The 27,595-nt window shown below is 38.6% G+C and overlaps 2 protein-coding genes across 6 annotated transcripts in view; one reads left to right on the plus strand and one right to left on the minus strand.

The window, feature by feature from the left end:
• LOC124361962 (nuclear transcription factor Y subunit gamma) overlaps positions 1–18,737 on the plus strand; it is a 33,287-nt gene extending 14,550 nt beyond the window's left edge. The window contains exons 3-8 of one of the 2 annotated variants that reach the window (XM_046816077.1): positions 20–340; positions 1,302–1,489; positions 11,418–11,477; positions 15,441–15,549; positions 16,078–16,176; positions 18,561–18,737. In XM_046816077.1, the coding sequence (XP_046672033.1) occupies positions 20–340; positions 1,302–1,489; positions 11,418–11,477; positions 15,441–15,549; positions 16,078–16,176; positions 18,561–18,641 (858 nt within the window). In that variant the 3' untranslated portion in view covers positions 18,642–18,737. Of the gene's footprint in view, positions 1–19; positions 341–1,301; positions 1,490–6,675; positions 6,957–11,417; positions 11,478–15,440; positions 15,550–16,077; positions 16,177–18,560 lie in introns of those variants that run through there. The other variant, XM_046816068.1, reaches the window with a different exon arrangement.
• Positions 18,738–19,548: 811 nt separating this feature from the next.
• The window catches only part of LOC124361924 (glutathione synthetase-like), a 67,648-nt gene continuing 59,601 nt past the window's right edge, over positions 19,549–27,595 (minus strand). For 3 of the 4 annotated variants that reach the window (XM_046816007.1, XM_046815990.1, XM_046815998.1), the window contains exon 12: positions 19,549–19,783. In XM_046816007.1, coding sequence (XP_046671963.1) covers positions 19,660–19,783 — 124 coding nt within the window. In that variant the 3' untranslated portion in view covers positions 19,549–19,659. Of the gene's footprint in view, positions 19,784–19,826; positions 20,246–27,595 lie in introns of those variants that run through there. The other variant, XM_046816016.1, reaches the window with a different exon arrangement.

Genomic DNA, 27,595 nt, shown 5'->3' on the forward strand with positions numbered 1-27,595 from the left:
ATGATTTAAAATATTTCAGCTGGATTTGAAAACACAAGCTCTCCCGTTGGCACGAATCAAAAAGATAATGAAGCTTGATGAAGACGTGAAGATGATCAGTGCTGAAGCTCCGATGTTGTTCTCAAAAGCAGCTGAACTCTTTATCCACGAGTTGACGTTGCGTGCTTGGATTCACACAGAGGATAACAAAAGGCGGACATTGCAACGTAATGACATTGCAATGGCTATTTCAAAGTATGACCAATTTGACTTTCTGATAGATATTGTTCCACGTGATGAAATCAAAACTTCAAGTCACAGGGGATCCGGTGAAGCCCGAACTCCTATAAATCCAGATCAGGTACTTTGCATACTGCTCATTCCAACAAAGTTTGTTTCACATAGTGTAGGGTTATTTTATACTAAATTAACTGAAATGTCTACTTACTCTTACTTCTATGTTCACTCAAAACCCAGTTGGCTTTTGGTCTCACCAGTAATGCGCCTTAGTTTATTCCAAGATCTTTTCTCTAAAATCAAAAATTGTACCATGCTATTGGTTCTTATTGTGGTTCAAATTGTATTTTACTCTAAATTTAGATGAAATCTTAATAACTATTGAATGAGAATTATTATGCAGTCACGTTTTTTTGTGAAACTAACATTCTACATAGACATAAGATATTTTTTTAAATACAAAATTAAAATAGTTACAAGATGTTTCCAAGCTATACTTACATGCTAAATTTCATAAATATTAGACCCTCTGTGTGGTCTGTAGGAGTGATCATGAACAGTTCGATGAGATCTGGAATTTTAAGAGATAAAAAATACCGGTGACGAAAAGGCTCAAAATAAACTCTTTATTGTTCTGAAATTAGAGATACCCAATACTACAAAACATAGTGTAATCTACATGAAAAGGTATTCTCATTGTCTATCAGGTGCACAGTTGAGTACACTATAGTGTTTTAGACACGTTCTCTAAGCGTGGTGGAGCAACCGAGTTTTTTACACATAGCGTAGATATGATTCAATTGAGTGCATCACTGCATTTTAGATAAAAATTACGCTTTTAGGAAACATCTTGCATCCATTTCCTATAAAATTCAAGCATGTACAAGGCTTTTTCAATGTCAACAAATTCAAGTAAGAATTCCGGTCTTTCTGGTTGTGTGAACACACTGTACAGATGATAACTGTTATTCTAAAAAAACCTAAGTGATTGCTTGTTCTAGTATAAATAATTTTTTCTAATCTATAATAATTATAAGCTCCATTGTTTGAACCAAATGTAACTGTAAGCCTATTTTTTCATTCAGGTTCATTATTACTTCCAACTGGCTCAGCAACATCAGGCAGCATTACAACAGCAGCAAGCCTCAGCCTCGGGGGCCTCCTCAGCCCCTACTCCTACCCCCCCTGCCACTGCCCAGACTATACAAGTAGTTCAGCCCTCCCCTGCTCAGCTACAAGCTATCACAGTCTCCAACCCCACTGACCAGGTAACGTCTTATCTAAGAGATTGGTGGCCTTACTGTCAAGTGCTTTGCAATTTCTGTCTGGACCAAGAAAAAATCTATTTCTAAGAATCCTATCTATTATGTTTGTAGCTTTATTTTTCAGTAGCTATTTTATTCCATTAAAATAATAAATTAACAAAAGATAGTACTTTGGTATTATCCGGAGGCCATTATTTTTGGAAGAGTTTTTCTTACGGGGACCTGAAAAACTATATTATTAGAAAGAACAGATTTATTCAGATTAGTAGAAAGAAGGAGGCCACTCTGTCCCTATCGACTACTTGTTATACACAGTACTAGTAGGTTTATCATAAATACGTTACTATTAGTACCAAAGTAAAGATAACCTTTACGAGCGCTCATGTGATCTGAGCTTGAATTTAGGTACAATCTCGAGGGATATTTTTCTCTTTTGTGTCAGATGTGTGAGGTGATGCTATGTGTGAAGGAAATCAACTTTTATATGTTCAAAGTGTAAGAAATACTTGCATCAAAAATGCTACCAGCTCCACAAATGCTAAGCAGATAATGTCTCTCTTTTTTATGTAATTTATTGTAATGTTTCTTGCCGCTGTTGGCTGCTACTGTAGTGGTGGGCGGTTGCTTGCGATTGTTGCACCTGCACGTGTGAACTGCTCCATGAAATGATGAATTATACTACTTAGGCAGGTTTCACTTGGGCCACAATAAGCTGAATTCAGCTTTTTGCTCTATGTCGCCCACTGTTCGCCTGTAGAACTTATGGAGTTGCAAACAATGGGTGAGCATCAATGCTTTAACACAGAGTGTCTAATTTCTGTGTTTAGTGCCAAAACACACCAAGAGTGTGTGCAGTGGCCCAGCACTCAGCTTGATTACAAGTGTGTTTGATTTCAGTTCTTATGTTATTAACATTGTTTTACTGTTAAAAATGTGCGACTTAAACTTTTAACGGCTTAAAATAAAACTGGAGTGTAATTCTGTGTTGTAGAATCAAGAAATAAGTTAATATTCCAATCATGTCTGTTGAATGATTTTTCGGACACTTAGTAATAACTTTTTTTAATCTGGTGTCTTCCCTTAGCTATGAGTGCAGTAGCATTAGGTAAAACTCATTTGATAGAAGCCTGAACTTAAGAAGGGATAAACACACAATGTCTTGCCACTCTTTAGTCTTTTCAGCGTCACCCAAAATCACGAAACAACGAAGCATTATAAAAATGAGGTGGGGAAGGGGAACTGAAATTGCAATAGAACGCTGAAACTTGCGTTAGCCGTCTAAAAGGGTCCTGAGATTTCGCTGCCACAGCTAATAGCTTTTTTATGCGTTCCGTCAGCGTTTTGTGGCCTGTATGAAACTGCTCTAAGTTGTGCCAGAACCGATCACCACAAGTTGCCGTATTGAGACTTGTGCAATTCTCGTTCGTGTGAAATGGTCATATTAATATTAAGAGCTCTGATATGATACAAGCAGCAAATTTTATCCCCTTTTATGCTCATTATTTAACAAACCATACTGTTGGATGCATACCACTCCCTACATGTGTTGCAGTCAAGACCTAATATCAATTCCAATTTTTTTAGATATATCCATCCATTCCTGCTCAAATCGTCAACATAGTTAATTTCCACCATTTCGCTGCATCTGAGAAATGAAACACCTGTATTCAAGCTGAGTTTAGACACGAGAACGGGCAACAGACGCCAAAGTGCTGAGTCTTGGACTACTGCATGCGCTCGTGGTGATTTTGGCGTTACATACTGAAATCGGTCACTCTGAGAAACACCATCTTTTTCTATTTTAATTCGTAATGTTTATAAAACTTTTTACCATAAAAACGAGAAAGAGCTGTGAATTTGATGGTTAAAATTGAGTGGGAACCCTAGTTTAGTTTAGCCTTTTCTTGTAATACTGAGAAAAAGTGCATTTGGGGAAAACATATAATACAAAAAAACCTATGTTGTTTTATTTGTTGTGATAAAATGTTTATATGTACTTTAACATACAATGATATTATAAGAAATAAATATCTTCTTTTGTGTGCTAAAAATCTCTCATGATAACAGTCAAAAATGTTTCAAAAATCTTTTTCTGGTAAGCTAATTTGTTCTATAATGTATAATTTAATGCATAAATAATTGGTTTTTTTTTACATTTGTTACAAAGATATTTTGAAATGAAATGAAAATGATATTTATGCCTTTATTATTTGGCGGAGTTAGGGCTATTTAGCCCTCTCTACCACTCAAACTCACCCTTTTCTTTTTTTTGTGCTGAATAAAAATAAAAAAATCATGATAGTCGATTGAAAAATAACTTAAACATTATTTTTGGCAAAGCTCTGCAAAATGGACAAAATAGTGCTGGAATTTATAGTAGATCCCTTACAATAAGGGTCTACTGGTAGGATTGTATTTCTGATAGATATTTAAAATAAATGGCTGGGATTAAAAGGGATAATAAGCAATCCACGTTCACTTTCACAAGTATTTATAAACAGAATCTTTGGAAGGAACTTTGTAATAGTAAAATTGACATAAAAATTAACGTATGTTGTCTTCAACTTTATACACTATTTCCTGTTTATTTTAAAATTATTTTATCGTTAAATTTACTGATGTCAGGTTGTGTTGGATGATCTGGGACATGATCTGAGGTCAGGAAAGTACCAATTGGCCCCTGACCATCATTGTGGGCTTATATTAGCAGTAATAATGGCATGCCTGCATTTTTAAAGTTGGTAATGGTGAAATGCTATTGTAACGTTTTGCCACCATGGTATCCAAAGGGTTCACTACAGTTGCTGATATTTTCTGTTAAACTAGACAAGGGCATCAAATAGGTTCAACCTTGAAAAACCTGAAAAACCAAGAAATTTGAATAAAGTTTTGGATGACCATTTTGAGTAGGCTTTTCTTGGGTACTTTGGTATTAATATGGAGACCATTCTTTTTGGAAGAGTTTCTCTCACCGGGACTTAAAAAAAACTACACTATAAGAAAGAACAGACTTAAAAAGTGCTCATGTGATCTGAGCTTGTATTTAGGTACTATCTTGAGGAATGTGTTTCTTTTTTTAACAAAAGTGCAGGGTGGTGTTGAAGAGGCAATTGAAACCCACACTGATGGCCAGGGGCATTTCCGATTGGTACTTTCCTTACCTCAGATCACATCCCACATTGTTCAAATTTTCTGACGTCATATCACAGTTTGACGATTTGGCTACAAGTAGTTACTGCCAGCGGTAAGATACAGAATCTACCTGTAAGTATCAAATGTGTATTATGTTATGTAGTGTTTGATTGTCTAGGCATTAGCAACCAGTACGAGTAACACAACTAGTCAGTCACAGATTGTGCAGCTGCAGACTAGTCAAGCCCAGCCAGCAGTGAATAGTGTGCAGCTTGTACAAGTAGTTACTGCTAGCGATGAGAAACAGAATGTGCTTGTAAATGTCTTCATTGTATTATTATATTATGTTGTGTTTGATTGTCTAGGCAGTAGCGACCAGTACGAGTAACACAACCAGCCAGCCACAAATTGTACAGCTGCAGTCTAGTCAAGCCCAGCCAGCAGTGAATAGTGTGCAGCTTGTACAAGTAGTTACTGCTAGTGATTAGAAACAGAATGTGCTTGTAAATGTCTTCATTGTACAGGGTGACCACCGGGAACCGGACGTTTTTTAAATAAACATAAACCACTTATTTTTTAACATAAAACTTATTTTATTACATAGAAATGTTTGTAATTACATGCCATTTAAGAACAATGTTACTTATGGAATATAACGTCAAATAGATGGTGTCCATTTTCTTGAATTCAGGTTTCTAACCTTTTAAGAAAATCCGCATGTACACGTTCGAGAAGCTCTTGATCCATTGCTGCCACTTTGGTCTTGATTGCATCCTTTAGCTCTGCCAAGGTGCGAGGTTTGTTGTTGCTGACTTGTGATTTGAGGTACCCCCACAAAAAAAGTCGCAAGTCGTCAAGTCTGGTGACCTTGGGGGCCACTGGATGTCGCCGAAACGGGAAATGAGCCTTCCTGGAAACATCCGACGGACCACAGCCATTGACAAGCGAGCAGTATGCGGTGTGGCACCATCTTGTTGAAAATAAACGTGTTCATTTCTGTCTAGACCTCTAGACAGGATTTTGCTTGTTAACTTCTCCATTTAAATTAAAATGTGCCTCATCACTCATAATGATTATTGTGCTGCCATTATCTTCGAGCAACACTTGCATGTGAACGGCGAAGTCCTCTCGCTGAGCGTAATCTCTTTCCTATAGCTTCTGAACAACACACATTTTATAGGGATGAAATTTTAAATCACTTTGCAAAATTTTCCGCACTGATTCACGCTTTAACCTTTGTTCACTTGCATGTCTTCTTGCTGAACGACTTGGGCTCCGAATGAGGGCTAGTCTCACCCTCTCGACGTTTTCCGGCGTCCTTACAGTCTTCCTTGGGCCAGGAGATTTTTTCTTTAAAATAACTCCTGTCGTTCTCAGATTTTGAACCCATCTGAAAATAGTATTGCGGGTAGGAACCGTACCATGGCGTCCAAGGTTGAAATGAGTGCGAAAAATCCGTTGTACCGTTGTAACAGATTCGCCATTTTGCACATACGCGTCGTATGCAAACATGCGATGCTCCACTGTCCACTGCTCCATGGCTACTGAAATGGCATTGTATAGCGAAGTCATTCACCACACTCTCCCCCCTCTCCCATCTTGGCTGAGCGTGTACTAGCAATTCCAAAAACGTCCGGTTCCCGGCGGTCACCCTGTATTATTATATTATGTTGTGTTTGATTGTCTAGGCAGTAGCGACCAGTACGAGTAACACAACCAGCCAGCCACAAATTGTACAGCTGCAGTCTAGTCAAGCCCAGCCAGCAGTGAATAGTGTGCAGCTTGTACAAGTAGTTACTGCTAGCAGTGAGATACAGAATGTACTTGTAAATGTCTTCATTGTATTATTATATTATGTTGTATTTGATTGTCTAGGCAGTAGCGACCAGTACGAGTAACACAACCAGCCAGCCACAAATTGTACAGCTGCAGTCTAGTCAAGCCCAGCCAGCAGTGAATAGTGTGCAGCTTGTACAAGTAGTTACTGCTAGCAGTGAGATACAGAATGTACTTGTAAATGTCTTCATTGTATTATTATATTATGTTGTGTTTGATTGTCTAGGCAGTAGCGACCAGTACGAGTAACACAACCAGCCAGCCACAAATTGTACAGCTGCAGTCTAGTCAAGCCCAGCCAGCAGTGAATAGTGTGCAGCTTGTACAACAAATAGTTACTGCTAGCAGTGAGATACAGAATGTACTTGTAAATGTCTTCATTGTATTATTATATTATGTTGTGTTTGATTGTCTAGGCAGTAGCGACCAGTACGAGTAACACAACCAGCCAGCCACAAATTGTACAGCTGCAGTCTAGTCAAGCCCAGCCAGCAGTGAATAGTGTGCAGCTTGTACAAGTAGTTACTGCTAGCGGTGAGATACAGAATGTGCTTGTAAATGTCTTCATTGTATTATTATATTATGTTGTGTTTGATTGTCTAGGCAGTAGCGACCAGTACGAGTAACACAACCAGCCAGCCACAAATTGTGCAGCTGCAGACTTAGTCAAGCCCAGCCAGCAGTGAATAGTGTGCAGCTTGTACAAAGTAGTTACTGCTAGCGGTGAGATACAGAATGTGCTTGTAAATGTCTTCATTGTATTATTATATTATGTTGTGTTTGATTGTCTAGGCCAGTAGCGACCAGTACGAGTAAACACAACCAGCCAGCCACAAATTGTACAGCTGCAGTCTAGTCAAGCCCAGCCAGCAGTGAATAGTGTGCAGCTTGTACAACAAATAGTTACTGCTAGCAGTGAGATACAGAATGTACTTGTAAATGTCTTCATTGTATTATTATATTATGTTGTGTTTGATTGTCTAGGCAGTAGCGACCAGTACGAGTAACACAACCAGCCAGCCACAAATTGTACAGCTGCAGTCTAGTCAAGCCCAGCCAGCAGTGAATAGTGTGCAGCTTGTACAACAAATAGTTACTGCTACTGCTAGCAGTGAGATACAGAATGTACTTGTAAATGTCTTCATTGTATTATTATATTATGTTGTGTTTGATTTGTCTAGGCAGTAGCGACCAGTACGAGTAACACAACCAGCCAGCCACAAATTGTACAGCTGCAGTCTAGTCAAGCCCAGCCAGCAGTGAATAGTGTGCAGCTTGTACAAGTAGTTACTGCTAGCGGTGAGATACAGAATGTGCTTGTAAATGTCATCATTGTATTATTATATTATGTTGTATTTGATTGTCTAGGCAGTAGCGACCAGTACGAGTAACACAACCAGCCAGCCACAAATTGTGCAGCTGCAGACTAGTCAAGCCCAGCCAGCAGTGAATAGTGTGCAGCTTGTACAAGTAGTTACTGCTAGCAGTGAGATACAGAATGTACTTGTAAATGTCTTCATTGTATTATTATATTATGTTGTGTTTGATTGTCTAGGCAGTAGCGACCAGTACGAGTAACACAACCAGCCAGCCACAAATTGTACAGCTGCAGTCTAGTCAAGCCCAGCCAGCAGTGAATAGTGTGCAGCTTGTACAACAACAATAGTTACTGCTAGCAGTGAGATACAGAAATGTACTTGTAAATGTCTTCATTGTATTATTATATTATGTTGTGTTTGATTGTCTAGGCAAGTAGCGACCAGTACGAGTAACACAACCAGCCAGCCAACAAATTGTACAGCTGCAGTCTAGTCAAGCCCAGCCAGCAGTGAATAGTGTGCAGCTTGTACAAGTAGTTACTGCTAGCGGTGAGATACAGAATGTGCTTGTAAATGTCTTCATTGTATTATTATATTATGTTTGTGTTTGATTGTCTAGGCAGTAGCGACCAGTACGAGTAACACAACCAGCCAAGCCACAAATTGTGCAGCTGCAGACTAGTCAAGCCCAGCCAGCAGTGAATAGTGTGCAGCTTGTACAAGTAGTTACTGCTAGCGGTGAGATACAGAATGTGCTTGTAAATGTCTTCATTGTATTATTATATTATGTTGTGTTTGATTGTCTAGGCAGTAGCGACCAGTACGAGTAACACAACCAGCCAGCCACAAATTGTACAGCTGCAGTCTAGTCAAGCCCAGCCAGCAGTGAATAGTGTGCAGCTTGTACAACAAATAGTTACTGCTAGCAGTGAGATACAGAATGTACTTGTAAATGTCTTCATTGTATTATTATATTATGTTGTGTTTGATTGTCTAGGCAGTAGCGACCAGTACGAGTAACACAACCAGCCAGCCACAAATTGTACAGCTGCAGTCTAGTCAAGCCCAGCCAGCAGTGAATAGTGTGCAGCTTGTACAACAAATAGTTACTGCTAGCAGTGAGATACAGAATGTACTTGTAAATGTCTTCATTGTATTATTATATTATGTTGTGTTTGATTGTCTAGGCAGTAGCGACCAGTACGAGTAACACAACCAGCCAGCCACAAATTGTACAGCTGCAGTCTAGTCAAGCCCAGCCACCAGTGAATAGTGTGCAGCTTGTACAAGTAGTTACTGCTAGCGGTGAGATACAGAATGTGCTTGTAAATGTCTTCATTGTATTATTATATTATGTTTGTGTTTGATTGTCTAGGCAGTAGCGACCAGTACGAGTAACACAACCAGCCAGCCACAAATTGTACAGCTGCAGTCTAGTCAAGCCCAGCCAGCAGTGAATAGTGTGCAGCTTTGTACAAGTAGTTACTGCTAGCGGTGAGATACAGAATGTGCTTGTGTAAATGTCTTCATTGTATTATTATATTATGTTGTGTTTTGATTGTCTAGGCAAGTAGCGACCAGTACGAGTAACACAACCAGCCAGCCACAAATTGTGCAGCTGCAGACTAGTTAAGCCCAGCCAGCAGTGAATAGTGTGCAGCTTGTACAAGTAGTTACTGCTAGCGGTGAGATACAGAATGTGCTTGTAAATGTCTTCATTGTATTATTATATTATGTTGTGTTTGATTGTCTAGGCAGTAGGCGACCAGTACGAGTAACACAACCAGCCAGCCACAAATTGTACAGCTGCAGTCTAGTCAAGCCCAGCCAGCAGTGAATAGTGTGCAGCTTGTACAACAAATAGTTACTGCTAGCAGTGAGATACAGAATGTACTTGTAAATGTCTTCATTGTATTATTATTATTATGTTGTGTTTGATTGTCTAGGCAGTAGCGACCAGTACGAGTAACACAACCAGCCAGCCACAAATTGTACAGCTGCAGTCTAGTCAAGCCCAGCCAGCAGTGAATAGTGTGCAGCTTGTACAACAAATAGTTACTGCTAGCAGTGAGATACAGAATGTACTTGTAAATGTCTTCATTGTATTATTATATTATGTTGTGTTTGATTGTCTAGGCAGTAGCGACCAGTACGGAGTAACACAACCAGCCAGCCACAAATTGTACAGCTGCAGTCTAGTCAAGCCCAGCCACCAGTGAATAGTGTGCAGCTTGTACAAGTAGTTACTGCTAGCGGGTGAGATACAGAATGTGCTTGTAAATGTCTTCATTGTATTATTATATTATGTTGTGTTTGATTGTCTAGGCAGTAGGCGTCCAGTACGAGTAACACAAACCAGCCAGCCACAAATTGTACAGCTGCAGTCTAGTCAAGCCCAGCCAGCAGTGAATAGTGTGCAGCTTGTACAAGTAGTTACTGCTAGCGGTGAGATACAGAATGTGCTTGTAAATGTCTTCATTGTATTATTATATTATGTTGTGTTTGATTGTCTAGGCAGTAGCGACCAGTACGAGTAACACAACCAGCCAGCCACAAATTGTACAGCTGCAGTCTAGTCAAGCCCAGCCAGCAGTGAATAGTGTGCAGCTTGTACAACAAATAGTTACTGCTAGCAGTGAGATACAGAATGTACTTGTAAATGTCTTCATTGTATTATTATATTATGTTGTGTTTGATTGTCTAGGCAGTAGCGACCAGTACGAGTAACACAACCAGCCAGCCACAAATTGTACAGCTGCAGTCTAGTCAAGCCCAGCCAGCAGTGAATAGTGTGCAGCTTGTACAACAAATAGTTACTGCTAGCAGTGAGATACAGAAATGTACTTGTAAATGTCTTCATTGTATTATTATATTATGTTGTGTTTGATTGTATAGGCAGTAGCGACCAGTACGGAGTAACACAACCAGCCAGCCACAAATTGTACAGCTGCAGTCTAGTCAAGCCCAGCCAGCAGTGAATAGTGTGCAGCTTGTACAAGTAGTACTGCTAGCGGTGAGATACAGAATGTGCTTGTAAATGTCTTCATTGTATTATTATATTATGTTGTGTTTGATTGTCTAGGCAGTAGCGACCAGTACGAGTAACACAACCAGCCAGCCACAAATTGTACAGCTGCAGTCTAGTCAAGCCCAGCCAGCAGTGAATAGTGTGCAGCTTGTACAAGTAGTTACTGCTAGCGGTGAGATACAGAATGTGCTTGTAAATGTCTTCATTGCATTATTATATTATGTTGTGTTTGATTGTCTAGGCAGTAGCGACCAGTACGAGTAACACAACCAGCCAGCCACAAATTGTGCAGCTGCAGACTAGTCAAGCCCAGCCAGCAGTGAAATAGTGTGCAGCTTGTACAAGTAGTTACTGCTTAGCGGTGAGATACAGAATGTGCTTGTAAATGTCTTCATTGTATTATTATATTATGTTGTGTTTGATTGTCTAGGCAGTAGCGACCAGTACGAGTAACACAACCAGCCAGCCACAAATTGTACAGCTGCAGTCTAGTCAAGCCCAGCCAGCAGTGAATAGTGTGCAGCTTGTACAACAAATAGTTACTGCTAGCAGTGAGATACAGAATGTACTTGTAAATGTCTTCATTGTTATTATTATATTATGTTGTGTTTGATTGTGTAGGCAGGCAGTAGCGACCAGTACGAGTAACACAACCAGCCAGCCACAAATTGTACAGCTGCAGTCTAGTCAAGCCCAGCCAGCAGTGAATAGTGTGCAGCTTGTACAACAAAATAGTTACTGCTAGCAGTGAGATACAGAATGTACTTGTAAATGTCTTCATTGTATTATTATATTATGTTGTGTTTGATTGTCTAGGCAGTAGCAACCAGTACGAGTAACACAACCAGCCAGCCACAAATTGTACAGCTGCAGTCTAGTCAAGCCCAGCCAGCAGTGAATAGTGTGCAGCTTGTACAACAAATAGTTACTGCTAGCAGTGAGATACAGAATGTACTTGTAAATGTCTTCATTGTATTATTATATTATGTTGTGTTTGATTGTCTAGGCAGTAGCGACCAGTACGAGTAACACAACAGCCAGCCACAAATTGTACAGCTGCAGTCTAGTCAAGCCCAGCCAGCAGTGAATAGTGTGCAGCTTGTACAAGTAGTTACTGCTAGCGGTGAGATACAGAATGTGCTTGTAAATGTCTTCATTGTATTATTATATTATGTTGTGTTTGATTGTCTAGGCAGTAGCGACCAGTACGAGTAACACAACCAGCCAGCCACAAATTGTACAGCTGCAGTCTAGTCAAGCCCAGCCAGCAGTGAATAGTGTGCAGCTCGTACAACAAATAGTTACTGCTAGCAGTGAGATACAGAATGTACTTGTAAATGTCTTCATTGTATTATTATATTATGTTGTGTTTGATTGTCTAGGCAGTAGCGACCAGTACGAGTAACACAACCAGCCAGCCACAAATTGTACAGCTGCAGTCTAGTCAAGCCAGCCAGCAGTGAATAGTGTGCAGCTTGTACAACAAATAGTTACTGCTAGCAGTGAGATACAGAATGTACTTGTAAATGTCTTCATTGTATTATTATATTATGTTGTGTTTGATTGTCTAGGCAGTAGCGACCAGTACGAGTAACACAACCAGCCCAGCCACAAATTGTACAGCTGCAGTCTAGTCAAGCCCAGCCAGCAGTGAATAGTGTGCAGCTTGTACAACAAATAGTTACTGCTAGCAGTGAGATACAGAATGTACTTGTAAATGTCTTCATTGTATTATTATATTATGTTGTGTTTGATTGTCTAGGCAGTAGCGACCAGTACGAGTAACACAACCAGCCAGCCACAAATTGTACAGCTGCAGTCTAGTCAAGCCCAGCCAGCAGTGAATAGTGTGCAGCTTGTACAAGTAGTTACTGCTAGCGGTGAGATACAGAATGTGCTTGTAAATGTCTTCATTGTATTATTATATTATGTTGTGTTTGATTGTCTAGGCAGTAGCGACCAGTACGAGTAACACAACCAGCCAGCCACAAATTGTACAGCTGCAGACTAGTCAAGCCCAGCCAGCAGTGAATAGTGTGCAGCTTGTACAAGTAGTTACTGCTAGCGGTGAGATACAGAATGTGCTTGTAAATGTCTTCATTGTATTATTATATTATGTTGTGTTTGATTGTCTAGGCAGTAGCGACCAGTACGAGTAACACAACCAGCCAGCCACAAATTGTGCAGCTGCAGACCTAGTCAAGCCCAGCCAGCAGTGAATAGTGTGCAGCTTGTACAAGTAGTTACTGCTAGCGGTGAGATACAGAATGTGCTTGTAAATGTCTTCATTGTATTATTATATTATGTTGTGTTTGATTGTCTAGGCAGTAGCGACCAGTACGAGTTAACACAACCAGCCAGCCACAAATTGTACAGCTGCAGTCTAGTCAAGCCCAGCCAGCAGTGAATAGTGTGCAGCTTGTACAACAAATAGTTACTGCTAGCAGTGAGATACAGAATGTACTTGTAAATGTCTTCATTGTATTATTATATTATGTTGTGTTTGATTGTGGTAGGCAGTAGCGACCAGTACGAGTAACACAACCAGCCAGCCACAAATTGTACAGCTGCAGTCTAGTCAAGCCCAGCCAGCAGTGAATAGTGTGCAGCTTGTACAAACAAATAGTTACTGCTAGCAGTGAGATACAGAATGTACTTGTAAATGTCTTCATTGTATTATTATATTATGTTGTGTGTTTGATTGTCTAGGCAGTAGCAACCAGTACGAGTAACACAACCAGCCAGCCACAAATTTGTACAAGCTGCAGTCTAGTCAAGCCCAGCCAGCAGTGAATAGTGTGCAGCTTGTACAACAAATAGTTACTGCTAGCAGTGAGATACAGAATTGTACTTGTAAATGTCTTCATTGTATTATTTATTATGTTGTGTTTGATTGTCTAGGCAGTAGCGACCAGTACGAGTAACACAACCAGCCAGCCACAAATTGTACAGCTGCAGTCTAGTCAAGCCCAGCCAGCAGTGAATAGTGTGCAGCTTGTACAAGTAGTTACTGCTAGCGGTGAGATACAGAATGTGCTTGTAAATGTCTTCATTGTTTTATTATATTATGTTGTGTTTGATTGTCTAGGCAGTAGCGACCAGTACGAGTAACACAACTCAGCCAGCCACAAAATTGTACAGCTGCAGTCTAGTCAAGCCCAGCCAGCAGTGAATAGTGTGCAGCTTGTACAACAAATAGTTACTGCTAGCAGTGAGATTACAGAATGTACTTGTAAATGTCTTCATTGTATTATTATATTATGTTGTGTTTGATTGTCTAGGCAGTAGCGACCCAGTACGAGTAACACAACCAGCCAGCCACAAATTGTACAGCTGCAGTCTAGTCAAGCCCAGCCAGCAGTGAATAGTGAATAGTGTGCAGCTTGTACAACAAATAGTTACTGCTAGCAGTGAGATACAGAATGTACTTGTAAATGTCTTCATTGTATTATTATATTATGTTGTGTTTGATTGTCTAGGCAGTAGCGACCAGTACGAGTAAACACAAACCAGCCAGCCACAAATTGTACAGCTGCAGTCTAGTCAAGCCCAGCCAGCAGTGAATAGTGTGCAGCTTGTACAACAAATAGTTACTGCTAGCAGTGAGATACAGAATGTACTTGTAAATGTCTTCATTGTATTATTATATTATGTTGTGTTTGATTGTCTAGGCAGTAGCGACCAGTACGAGTAACACAACCAGCCAGCCACAAATTGTACAGCTGCAGTCTAGTCAAGCCCAGCCAGCAGTGAATAGTGTGCAGCTTGTACAAGTAGTTACTGCTAGCGGTGAGATACAGAATGTGCTTGTAAATGTCTTCATTGTATTATTATATTATGTTGTGTTTGATTGTCTAGGCAGAGTAGCGACCAGTACGAGTAACACAACCAGCCAGCCACAAAATTGTACAGCTGCAGACTAGTCAAGCCCAGCCAGCAGTGAATAGTGTGCAGCTTGTACAAGTAGTTACTGCTAGCGGTGAGATACAGAATGTGCTTGTAAATGTCTTCATTGTATTATTATATTATGTTGTTGTTTGATTGTCTAGGCAGTAGCGACCAGTACGAGTAACACAAACCAGCCAGCCACAAAATTGTGCAGCTGCAGACTAGTCAAGCCCAGCCAGCAGTGAATAGTGTGCAGCTTGTACAAGTAGTTACTGCTAGCAGTGAGATACAGAATGTACTTGTAAATGTCTTCATTGTATTATTATATTATGTTGTGTTTGATTGTCTAGGCAGTAGCGACCAGTACGAGTAACACAACCAGCCAGCCACAAATTGTACAGCTGCAGTCTAGTCAAGCCCAGCCAGCAGTGAATAGTGTGCAGCTTGTACAAGTAGTTACTGCTAGCGGTGAGATACAGAATGTGCTTGTAAATGTCTTCATTGTATTATTATATTATGTTGTGTTTGATTGTCTAGGCAGTAGCGACCAGTACGAGTAACACAACCAGCCAGCCACAAATTGTACAGCTGCAGTCTAGTCAAGCCCAGCCAGCAGTGAATAGTGTGCAGCTTGTACAAGTAGTTACTGCTAGCAGTGAGATACAGAATGTACTTGTAAATGTCTTCATTGTATTATTATATTATGTTGTGTTTGATTGTCTAGGCAGTAGCGACCAGTACGAGTAACACAACCAGCCAGCCACAAATTGTACAGCTGCAGTCTAGTCAAGCCCAGCCAGCAGTAAATAGTGTGCAGCTTGTACAACAAATAGTTACTGCTAGCGGTGAGATACAGAATGTGCCTGTAAGTATCAGCGTACTGTATTTAGATAAGTACAGTATAAACAGATGAGTAGTACAGATTTAAATTACAATGGTGTAGTCGAAATTTCAAATAAACTCAGATCTTTACAACATTGAATATAATAAGTTTGTTTTTGTTCTACCTATTTGATATAAAAGACATACAATTTTCTGACAGTTTTCCTGTAGCAAAACTAATCAATTTGTAGATGATGTCAATATTATTAATTATTATATATAGTATTTTGCATCTTCTTAGATTAATTGCATTTCAGAATGAAATTAAATAACATTGTATAATACAATATAAATAAACCTTTTAACACTTTTTTTGTAAACTTTTATTTTTTGTTTAAATAAAAGTTTACAAAAAAGTGTTAAAAGGTTTATTTATATTGTATTATACATATTTATAAAACACTTTTCAAGGCTACATCTCTAAATAAAATTTTTGACTCGTAATAAAATGTATGATTATAATCTGTTCTCCCTTTTTTAAAGTTCACCTGATTTATTTGTTATGTTACAGATCCAGCTTTCACCGAGCCAACTACAGATGATCAGGATGCAGCTGGCTGGGGGATCGTCTCAGCCTATTATTCTGCAAGCTCATCCTCAACTTGTACAGGTATTACAGTAGTAGCTTATAGATTCTCTTTCTCAATGATAAAATAATGTAGGTCTATACCCTATTACCCTATTGGAGGTTAAGTGGTAGAGAGGACTTTTAAGTCCTAACTTCGCCTCTGTAAATAAAGGCATTTTTCATTTCATTTCATTTCTATTATGTAATAATGTAGGGTTCAATTCTATTTTTAACTGACCATCTTCTTTTCCTGTGCTGGCAGGCCTATTGAGGTCGAGATTGCGTAGTATCACAAACTCTCATTGCTAGATTGCATGAGCAACTGTTTATGTACCAGGAATTAATTAACTGTCCCACCTGCACATCTTTGTCTCTCTCAATCCTCCTAAACCCTGATCCCTATAATAATATATATATATATATATATATATATAAACTGCAACACAGCTTATCACTACATTAAACTTGATTCGGGCTATAACCACGAATAGAGTTAAAGGTTTACTGAAAGCTCATCACATTTTGGTGTATAAGCTGATTGGTGTAACAAAGAAAAAAGTGCAGGCCATAGATCATCAAGCCTTATGAAATATTGGAAGTATGTGTTTCTATTAAGTCAGAAATATTGACTGCACACAATTTTAAAAATATAATTAGAAAATCTATAGTAAGGCCTTTAAAAATTACAAACTACTAAATACTGTAATCCACAATATCAATGGTCTCTTGGACGAATCATACATCCCAAATGTGATTGATTTACTCATCCTATACTAACATAAATTTCTAAAATTGGTGACCGAGGTTCACCATGCTGTGTTTTGGTCTGAAACCAAATTGACTCAGATTACTGTTAATATTATTCTTTACTAACAATGTCATCAGTTCAGGCATTAAAATTATACAGAACAAAAAGGTCAAAATTGTTGTAACCTCATAAATCTTCATGGTTCCACCTAAACATGAGTCACGTATGATGTAGAAAGCTTTTTGACAGTGATTCCATAACCCTTTTAACTGTTATAGTTACAAGGTAGGAGTACTCCATACGTGTGTCATGTAACAGGGCTTCTCTGTAGTTGGATGCACAATTTAATTTTCGAGATGTCCTGTGGACAGATAGACAAACACCTGATCATACAGAACAAAATTGTTCATTCATTTGAATAAGAGAGATTGTGTCAGACTACTGAGTGATAGGCTTCAATTTGCTCAGCCAAATTCCATGGTTGGACATGCATTATCATAGAACTCAGTGTTGTCTATGTAGAAATAAAGTTTCATGCAAAATTTTAAAACTACAGTTAAACTTTTCTTGACATATCTTGCCACATGATACATTCACATTTTTGTTCATTAACTCAGGTTTATGAATTCATAGCAGTGTTTAAATAATAAAAGTTCTTATGAGCTAGAGAAGATACAACAACATACGAATCCGCTCAAATAAAATCTTGTCATTGATTTTTAACATCAACTTTACACTATATTATTTTAACTGTTATTATTTGAATAAGAGTCTACATACGAAGTTACCAAAGGTATTAGACAGGTATGCCACTTTTGGGTTTTTCTAAGGGTTGTGTAGTAGGCAACCATTTTGTAACTAAAGCCCATTCTCTTTTTTACTGTGTAGTAGTCCAATATACACCGTGGTTTGAAAACAGGCTCATTTTGTCTATTTTTCTTCCCACTATCTACCAGTTGTGCTCTGATCTGGTGCAGTTGTCAACATTAGTACGTTCCTTTTGTTGTGTCATGTAATAATTCTGATGCCATGCTGACATTTAAACTCTGTAGATTGGCCCTTGCCAACTGTTTCCCTTAGTGCCTTCTGGCAATCCTCGTCATTTTAATTTCAATGTACCACACAATCTAGTTTTGCTTTCTATCAGTTTGTCGGCTATCGGAACATCAGTGCAGAAGTTATATCTGAATAGTGTTTTTAATAATGTGGAGTTTCATAGAGAAAACTATTTTGCTGTCACAAATGGAGAGATAGAAAATTAATAGCACAAAGATGTAATGGTAGCATAAATACTGATACAGGCATACCACAATGGACGTTTAATATTTTAGAAATTGATATAATGGAACATATGTCCGAAATAGCTTTTTGTTCTATCTGCTTGTCAATGTGTGTTTAATAGAAAAATAAATATTTTTACTTTAAATCGTTACATATAATCGTAAAAAATACACATCCAGTGAGATATATCCATTGATTTTTATCTATAATTGGGAAGATAAAAATCACTGGATACCTATTATGGCTGAAATAGAACCCTTTGGTATTATATGCAGAAAAGTTTAAACTTGTTAATACCTACAGAAAACATTTTGTAATAACTCTGATATAAACGTAACCTTATTATGTGGTCCATATTAACTGTATAGTAAAACAAGTAAAATGTATTGTTGTACAGGTCAACCAGCAAGGCTCTGGATCCACACCAGTTTACCTGTCTCAGGCGACAGCTAACAGTAGTCCATCAGAGACTGAATAGTCTAATGTACATGTACAAATGTATTTAACTTGTAAAATATAATATTTATAAGTATGTGTATACTTGACCAAACTTTATTAAACATTTCGTAGTAAACCATGCACAATTATTGAAACACCTCTTAGTTGAAGATTACTGTATTTTTACTGAACGTATTAATCTTATTTTGCAAAAAGAAATAAATACTAAATAAGAGTAATAGTAATGTTCAAGCCAACAAAACATCAATCTGTTAATTACTTTTTTGTACAAATTCTTGAATGGGTGCTTCCAGGAGGTTTTCCAAAATGGAACAATTGGATGGGATGTTGTGTCATTAAGAGTAATAAGGGTTCTATAGCAAAGTTTAGTTTTTTTTAACAACCTGGCTTGAAAACCAGATGTACTTAAGTAAATATGATCTTGAATGATGGCACAGAATGATGGAACTTAGAAATTCCAGTAGAGACATTTCCTTTAATATTATTTGTTTTGTTCATCTATAAAGCATAGTGTCACTTCTATTCTTTAAGAAATTAGGCAACAGTGAGCCAACCCTGTTCTACATAATTTTGCTGATTGGATGCCATGATATATGACATGTAACAATAGTGTCACATATGTATCAAATATGGTAACATATTACTGTCAACCAAATACCGACACGAGATCAGTGTTAATATTGTCACCACTGATGCTTTAGTAGTATCATAACACTTTTTAGACATTAAACTTATATATTTAAAAACTTTAAAATTATTTGGTTTTGAAAGTGTTGATAATTTATACTAGCAATATGCAAAAACTGCAGTACAATCAGTGCTGAATCCAGGATCTATACATAAGTTTGAGACAGATAAGAAATAACTAAATGCAAGTTTCTTCAATATTGAATAGAAAGGTTGATAAACATTAAAGAACGCATATATGTAACAAATAATATATTTATTTCCAATAAAAATAAACATCCACCATTTTCATGACATACAATAAGTAAATGACGATGAACTAAAAAATGTACCAGAAAAGTGACAAAGAGTTATGTGAGGAAAGGGCTGTCCAGAGCACCCACACCAGCAGCAACTCCTCCCTCATTGGCTGAGCTCACTTTGGAGCGTAGCATATGGCCTACTTGTTTGTTCACCTGTATGGTCTTGTCGTCCCTGGACAGAAACAAAGACTAATTTACTAATGGGCAATATTCTGTACTGTGAAATAAAGGCCGTCCAAGACACAAACACCAGCAGTTACTCCTCCCACATTTTGGAGCTTAGCATAAGGCCTACATATTTGTTCATCTATAAGGTCTTGTCGTCCCTGGACAGAAATAGAGGCTAATTTACTAATGGGCAATATTCTATACTCTGAAATAAAGGCCGTCCAAAACACAAACACCAGCAGTTACTCCTCCCACATTTTGGAGCTAACCATTAGACCTACATATTTGATCATCTGTAAGGTCTTGTCGTCCCTGGACAGAAATAAAGGCTACTTTACTAATGGGCAATATTCTATACTTTGAAATAAAAGCCGTCCAAGACACAAACACCAGCAGTTACTCCTCCCACATTTTGGAGCTAACCATTAGACCTACATATTTGATAATCTGTAAGGTCTTGTCGTCCCTGGACAGAAACAAAGGCTACTTTACTAATGGGCAATATTCTATACTCTGAAATAAAGGCCGTCCAAGACACAAACACCAGCAGTTACTCCTCCCACAATTTGGAGCTTAGCATAATGCCTACATATTTGTTCTTCTGTAAGGTCTTGTCGTTCCTAGACAGAAACAAAGGCTACTTTACTAATGGGAAATATTCTGTACTGTGAGGAAAGGGCTGTATAAAAGCTGTCACTCCTTTCTCATTGGCTGAGCTGTTATCCATAGATAAAAACATATATGTTTCACTCTTTGTTGATGCTCGTTCATTGAAGAATATTTAATGTTGTTGGACACAAAGAAGAGCTCTGGGACATATCTTTTTTTGCTCTTGTAGATGCATCCAATTTTCCTTGGTGTTCTGAGATAGGAACTGAATGATCAGTCAATGCTTGTCATGTCTTTTATTGACCAGTCTGAGACGATGCGCCAAATACATATCAATAAGGTTGTATGAGATGTTCAAGGCTTTGGAGACATGGCTGATAATGTTATACACATTTTCTTCTGGTGTCGTCAGGAGAACTAGAATTTTAAGATTGGCACACCGAGAATGTTGCTTGGAGACTGGGAGACCCATCTGCAACTCACACACATTATCGCTGAGTAGGGTGTTTTCCCTGCTGTGGATGGTCACATCAGGTTTTTAACTGACCCTGTTGTTCCTCAACCATATAGATCCTAGAGTGTAGATTTTATCTCTTTGGTAACACTATGATTAAGTCTTTCACATTGACAAGTTTTGAGCCAATATGCGATGTAATTTCAGATTTCATAGATTTGGCCTCAAAAATAGATTTTTTAAATCGACTTCATTACTGCAAATAGAAGTAGTTTCTCCCTGACACGTATCACACTTCCATGACTTTAACTCAGTTTTAATGATGCTTTGTGATGACCTGGAAATCACAGAGGATGTGCGACAATTTTGCTTGCACTTCACACAGATTATTGCTAACGCCCATCTTAAAAGATCCCAATTGCACTTTCAACACTTTTTCGGCATATTAGCGGAAAAGAGTTCAGAATTTAAAAAAAATTAAGGCACTGGAAAATTACAAGAAAATACAACACATCACCACTACGAGGTGCTGCTAAATAACATTAAACAGAGAGCCAAAGCAGATAAGAGAACCTTATCCATTGGTAGCCTGAAAGCAACTGAAAAAACATAAATAGGATATTGAATGTCTGAACATCAAATAGTGAATAAGGACTACTATCTTGAAGTCTTATCTATATTCTATGAACAAGTAAGGAGAAAGTGATCTGAGTTGTGGAAAACAAATCATGGTTTCTTAATGCATTGGTCATCTAGTTACTTTTTGGCTTAAGCATGATATCGCTATGTTGAAAAATGTTCCCTATTCAACAAACCTTGCTTCCTATGTTCCTTTCCTTGTTCTAGCTCCGAAAATGAAATCTACGCTAAAAGAAACAATATTTGAAAAAAATAAAGCCATAAAAGAAACATAATTGATCATGAACATGCTTTCAGAAGATGACTTTAAACTTTGCTTTGTGGAAAACTCATATGGAACTGAGTAATGATCGTTGAGGGAAGTATATTGAAGGGAACAATGTTAGGATTGTGAAGAAGTAAAATTAAAGAATGCTGTAACTGTTATCCGGTTACTTTATTTTACCGTTGCACTTCGCCTATAATATACAATTATTTGTTACAAGGAGAAACCATTGCTAGAGTGAGTGAAGTGAGAGATCTGGGAATTACTCTGACACAGAATTTTAGCCCTGAGGCTCACGTTCATAATATCTGCTCAAAGGCTAACAGAATGCTTGGCTTTATTTCCCGTTTTTCTAAACATATAACAAATATGGTTGCCCTGAGGACTATACGAGGTATGGCTATTAAATAACGGGACTGACGCTGCAGTGGAACGAGTGCGCATGTGCCAACCAACAATGACTGGTTTAAGCGTTTTCAAGATGGTCGACAAGACGTGGAAGATGATTCGCGGCCAGGTCGTCCTTCAACATAAAAAACGGAAGACAAAGTCGAAAAAGTTGCTAGTTTGATTCGGTCTGACCGACGATTAAGCATTCGTGCAGTTGCTGAATCTGTAGGCATTGATAAAGAATGTGTACGGCAAATAACACAATTTGAACATGCAAAAAGTGTGTGCAAAAATGGTATCAAAAATTCTTACGATTGATCAACAAGCAGCTCGTAAAAATGTTTGTACTGACACTTTGAATGCCATTGAAAATGACCCAAATGTACTGGAAAGAATAATAACATGTGATGAATCGTGGTTTTTTACTTATGATCCGGAAACGAAGCGCCAATCCATGCATTGGAAGACCTCAACTTCACCGAGAGCCAAAAAAGCAAGAATGAGCAAGTCAAAATTTAAAGCAATGATGATTGTTTTTTTCGACATTCGTGGGATTGTGTACCTTCACTGGGTTCCTGAAGGTCAAACAATTAATCAACATTACTATCTTGAGGTACTTAATAAACTACGTGAAAGAGAAAGAAAAAAACCGACCCGAAATGTGGAAGGACAAATCATGGATTTTGCACCAAGACAATGCGCCAGCTCATTCCGCATTATCTGTCAAGCGGTTCCTGACCAAGTACAGCATCCCAGTGTTAGAACATCCACCTTACTCGCCAGACCTAGCACCATGCGTCTTTTATCTTTTCCCTAAGGTGAAATCTGCATTGAAAGGTACGAGATTTGAATCCGTAGAAGCTGTTCAAGAAAAAGCGGCAAGACTCCTGAAAGAGTTGACAGAAGATGACTTTCAGCATTGTTTCCAACAATGGAAAATTCACATGGAGCGTTGCAGGGATAGAGAAGGGGTGTATATTGAAGGTGATAATAAATAATTATGTTTAAAATGAAAATAAATTTTTTTACAATATCAGTCCCGTTATTTAATAGCCATACCTTGTATACTGCGCCCTGGTACGCCAGATTCTGGAATATGGATCGACTGTTGGGAATCCACACCAAAAATACCTTTGTGACGATCCAGCGTCGTTTCATTCATTTGGTGGGTGTCAGAAATGGATACCAATATCAATAAGAACCAATTGATGATCTGTACTCCAAACTTGAACCAGAACATCTTGAGACTCACAGGACTGTAGCTAACTTAGTAGACAATAGACAATAGACAATAGACAATAGACAATAGACAATAGACAATATACTTTAATGACATATTCTTTGAGAAAACAGTACATCGAGTCAGTGGTCATTAGATTCATAAAAATAAACATGTTTAATTGTCACAAAATTCCTTTTCTGTATAGTAGGGGTTGTCTTGTAGCCATAGATTTAGCTTTCTCTTGAGTGTCTTGATTGGTTTCTTGTTTGAGATGGTCTGGTAGGCGGTTTGAAATATCTGCTGCTCCCTTGTATGAGGGTTTCCTTCCAAACAGGCTGAGATGGTGAGTTGGTAGTGCGAAGTCTGCAGCATGACGGAGTATTGTGCTGGTGCATGTCTCTATGCCTGAGTTGTGCTGTATTAACAGCATGTAGAATCACTTCTTGAATGTGAAGTGATACTACTGTGAGGATCTTTAGCTCTTTAAAAGCGTCTCGACAGCTTTCTCGTGGGGCGATATTTGCAAGGCATCTGAATTGCTCTTTTTTGTTGTACCAGAATCCTCTCTAGATTGGAATTACTTGTACCTCCCCAGGTTGCAATACACATACCTCATATGTGATTCAAATAAGGCAAAGTATGCTGTTTTTGCTGCTTCCAAGCCACTTATTTGTTTTAGTCTCCTTAATGACACATAAGTGCATGATGAGAGCTTTTTGCAGAGGCCGGTCTATGTGCGCTGTCCAGGACAGGGAAGAATCTATTGTTATTCCAAGGTACTTTGTGCTGTTTTTTTGACTCTATATCTGGTAGTGTTATGTTAGTGTTGTTTTTGTTTCTGGTAGTAAAGGTTAGCTGGACTGTTTTCTTTTCATTAAGAACCAGTTCGTTTGTTGTGCAGTACTGTTTGGTAATGTTGAGGGCGGTGTTGGTGTTTCTGGTGAGTGTTTCAAGTGATCTATGTTGCCAGTGTGATGGCTGTATCGTCGGCGTACATTACTGTATGGCAGGAGTCTTGTAGCCAGCTTGGGAGGGTCATTTGTCAATAGAAGGTACAGTATGGGGCCCAGGACAGAGCCTTGCGGATCCTCTATGTACATGTGATGAGTTTCTGATTTCATCTTCTGTTTTGTTATTTGTGTACTGTATCTCGACAAGCTGCCTCCTGTCATGTAAGTAGCTGTGAAACCATTTTTCCGTTTTGTCCCTGTCACACAAGCTCTTAATTTGGAAAGTAGTCTGTTATGATTGAGACAGCCTCTAATTTAAATGCTTCTGATTGAGAAGTCTAGGGCTAAAGGCTTGTTACTTTGTTTCCCTCTTCTAGTTCGTCAATTATATGTTCTGTGAATTGTATCAGGGCAGTGGCAGTTGACCTTCCTTTTAGGAATCCATGCTGTTGGCTTGTGAGCAAATTGTTTTGCTGTAGGTGAAGGAGAAGTTTTTTCCAGAACTACTTTTTTCTATTATTTTTGAGAAAGTTGAGATGAGGGAGATTGGCCTATAACTACCTGTGCTGGTGTTTTCGCCGTTTTTGTATTTTGGATACACTTTTGCTGTTTTCAGTAGATCAGGGAAAAATTCCTTGTTGGAGTGATTTATTTGTGATATCTGTCAGGGGTATTGTTATTATCTCTTCTTTGCAGATCTTGGTTAGTTTTGCTGATATCTCGTCAATGCCTGAAGAAGTTTTTGGTGTTGAGTGAGTTTATGGCTTTTTTTTATATCAGAATGCGTCACAGGTTGAAATTTAAATTCAAAATTTGCTGCTGGTGCTGGTTCGTCTTGTTGTGAGGAGTTTAGGCTGATATTACTGGCTTGTAGTGGTTCTGTCTGCAATTGTGGCAAAAAAGTTGTTGAAGCAATTTGCTATGTCTGCTGGGTCTTGTATGGTTTCATTGCCTGTTTGTAGCTTCCATTCAATGGTTGTGTTTGATTTTGCCTTTCTTTCGTTATTTATTACTTGCCATAGTGCTTTGGGCTTGTTATCAGCTTGTTCTATGTGAGCTGTTGCTCGTTCTCGTTTCAGAAGCTTTAATCTTAGGTCGTAATCTTTCTTTCTTGCTGCTGCCTCTACCTTGTCCTCAATGCATCCTGTAAGTTGTTCTCTTTCCAGAGCTTGGATATATATATTCTTTAGTCTTGTACATTCTGCATCCCAGCACTGTGTTTTTGTACAAGGCTTTCTATTTGTTGTTATTTGAGGGCATGTTCTGTTTAGTGTTTGCTGCAGGATTTCGTGGAAGTTACTATAGGCTAAATTGGCGTCATTTGTTAAGAGTACAGAGTCCCAGTTTTGGCCCTGAAGACTTGTTTTGAAACGATCTGTAGATTTTTTGTTAAATATCCTTTTCTTTTCCCTTTCCACGTGGGTGGGTTGATTTTTTGGCTTTGCACTGAGATGGCTTGTGCTGTGTGGTCTCTGAGAGGCCTGATGTTATTACAGCTGTTTTGGATGAGATGGTCGTCGATATTTGTACAGATCCAGTCAATAGATTTGGCCGTTTCAACAGTGATTCGCGTAGGCGGTAGGTTCTCTCGGACAATACCAAAGGAAGCAAGGAGTTCTTCAATTTTGTTGTTGTCACTGTTTTCAACTAAGTTGTCAACATTTTATATCTCCCATAAGGATCGTTCTCCTTTTTGTTTGTAGAGCGATTTTCGAGTTGGGCTGATAAAATGTTGACTGCATGGTTCAGGTTTCCACTTGGTGGTCTGTAAACTCCCAGTACTTGGATAGTGTGTTTTTTCATAGCTATTTGAAATAGGGCCGTTTCACATATCAGTTCTGATTCAGCTGCCGCTCGTTGTTTAAGAGCTTTATTTGATTTTCTATTTCCTTTTTTGCATATCCCAGAAAACACCCCCTTTTTGGTGATTTTTCCTTGTGAAAACCTCCGATTAGAGAGTACCCGTCAAGGTTCATGTAATGTAGGTTTTTTCTTCAAAAATGCCATGTTCTGTTAATATTATAAGGTCCGGGAGGTGATCATTCAGGAAGTGGCCCAGCCTATCCAACTTATTTGAGAGCCAATTTATGTTTTGGTGCATGACGGTGACTTTGTGTGGCCCCATGATATGCTTTAGATTGTTTTTGGTTTTTTTGAGGGTACGAGTTCAGGAAGATTAGAGTTGGAGACTTTGGTTTGTGTTTTTCTATTGGGAACTGATGTGTGGCTAAAAAAATGGGGTTGTGATATGTTTTCCATGGAGTGTTTCTGGATTACAACTGGTTATTATGTCTGTGGTTTTTGTTCCACGAGCAGTTTGAGGATGGGGATAAGGGTTATTGCTTTCTTGTGATGTGGGTTCAGTAGGAGTGTCAGTGGAAACATAACTTAACTCTTTTGAGTTGAGGGTGTTTTGCATGAGTTATCCATTTGCTCAGTGTGTCATTTGTATTTGGCGTGATATAGATAAAGGATTCCGTGTGTCTTGTTATTGCTACCAGACAGTGAGGTTTTGAGTCATATATTTCTTCAGGTTTTCTGGAGGTGCGTATTACTGCTATTTTCTCAGCTTGCCTTCCTTGGAATTCATGGATAGTTTTAGTTTTGTATCCTAGTGCAGTTAGTTCGCGTTTCTCGGACTGTTTGAAGACCAGGCAGGTGTATTCATCTTTTTCAAGGATTTCCTGAATATTCTTTAGGCCTTTATGTGGTTTGAGACTTAGTTCCCTTTCAACTCTGCTTGTTGTCTTCATTCCATGGCTATAACTGCTAGAGAGAAGAGCTGCTGTAGTTCGTGTGCATCTGTATGACATGTTAAGCACCTTGGTGGTTGTTGCTATTCTGAGATTCTGTAGTATTTTACTTCCTGATTTGTTCTATTTATGTATGGGATTTGGTTGGTATCACCGGATAAGCATTACTTCATGTACTTTTGCGAGGAAGGATGCAAACAAGATCTCTCCAGCATGTAACATGAGTGCTTCATCTATAATGAGCCTGGCATACCTGCCTCCTTGTTTCAGATGATGAGTAGAGTTGATAAGAAATGAATGAACTGTTCTGAAGGAGTCGTTTGCAGTTTTTTCCTGGTTTGGATGTAGGTTATTGAAGCGTTTCCGGAAGTCCAGTGCTGCATCTCTGGTTGGGAATAGAACAATATCACCATCTCTGTAATTTTTTAATATAAAGGTTGTTTTGCCACATCCTGGCACTCCTTGAACAAGGTTTAGCTTGATGTCAGGGATCGTAGATATGTTTATGTGTTTGATGCTGTTGTAGAGCCTTAG

Source organism: Homalodisca vitripennis, chromosome 1 (genome assembly GCF_021130785.1).
Source record: "Homalodisca vitripennis isolate AUS2020 chromosome 1, UT_GWSS_2.1, whole genome shotgun sequence".
Lineage (NCBI taxonomy): Eukaryota > Metazoa > Arthropoda > Insecta > Hemiptera > Cicadellidae > Homalodisca > Homalodisca vitripennis.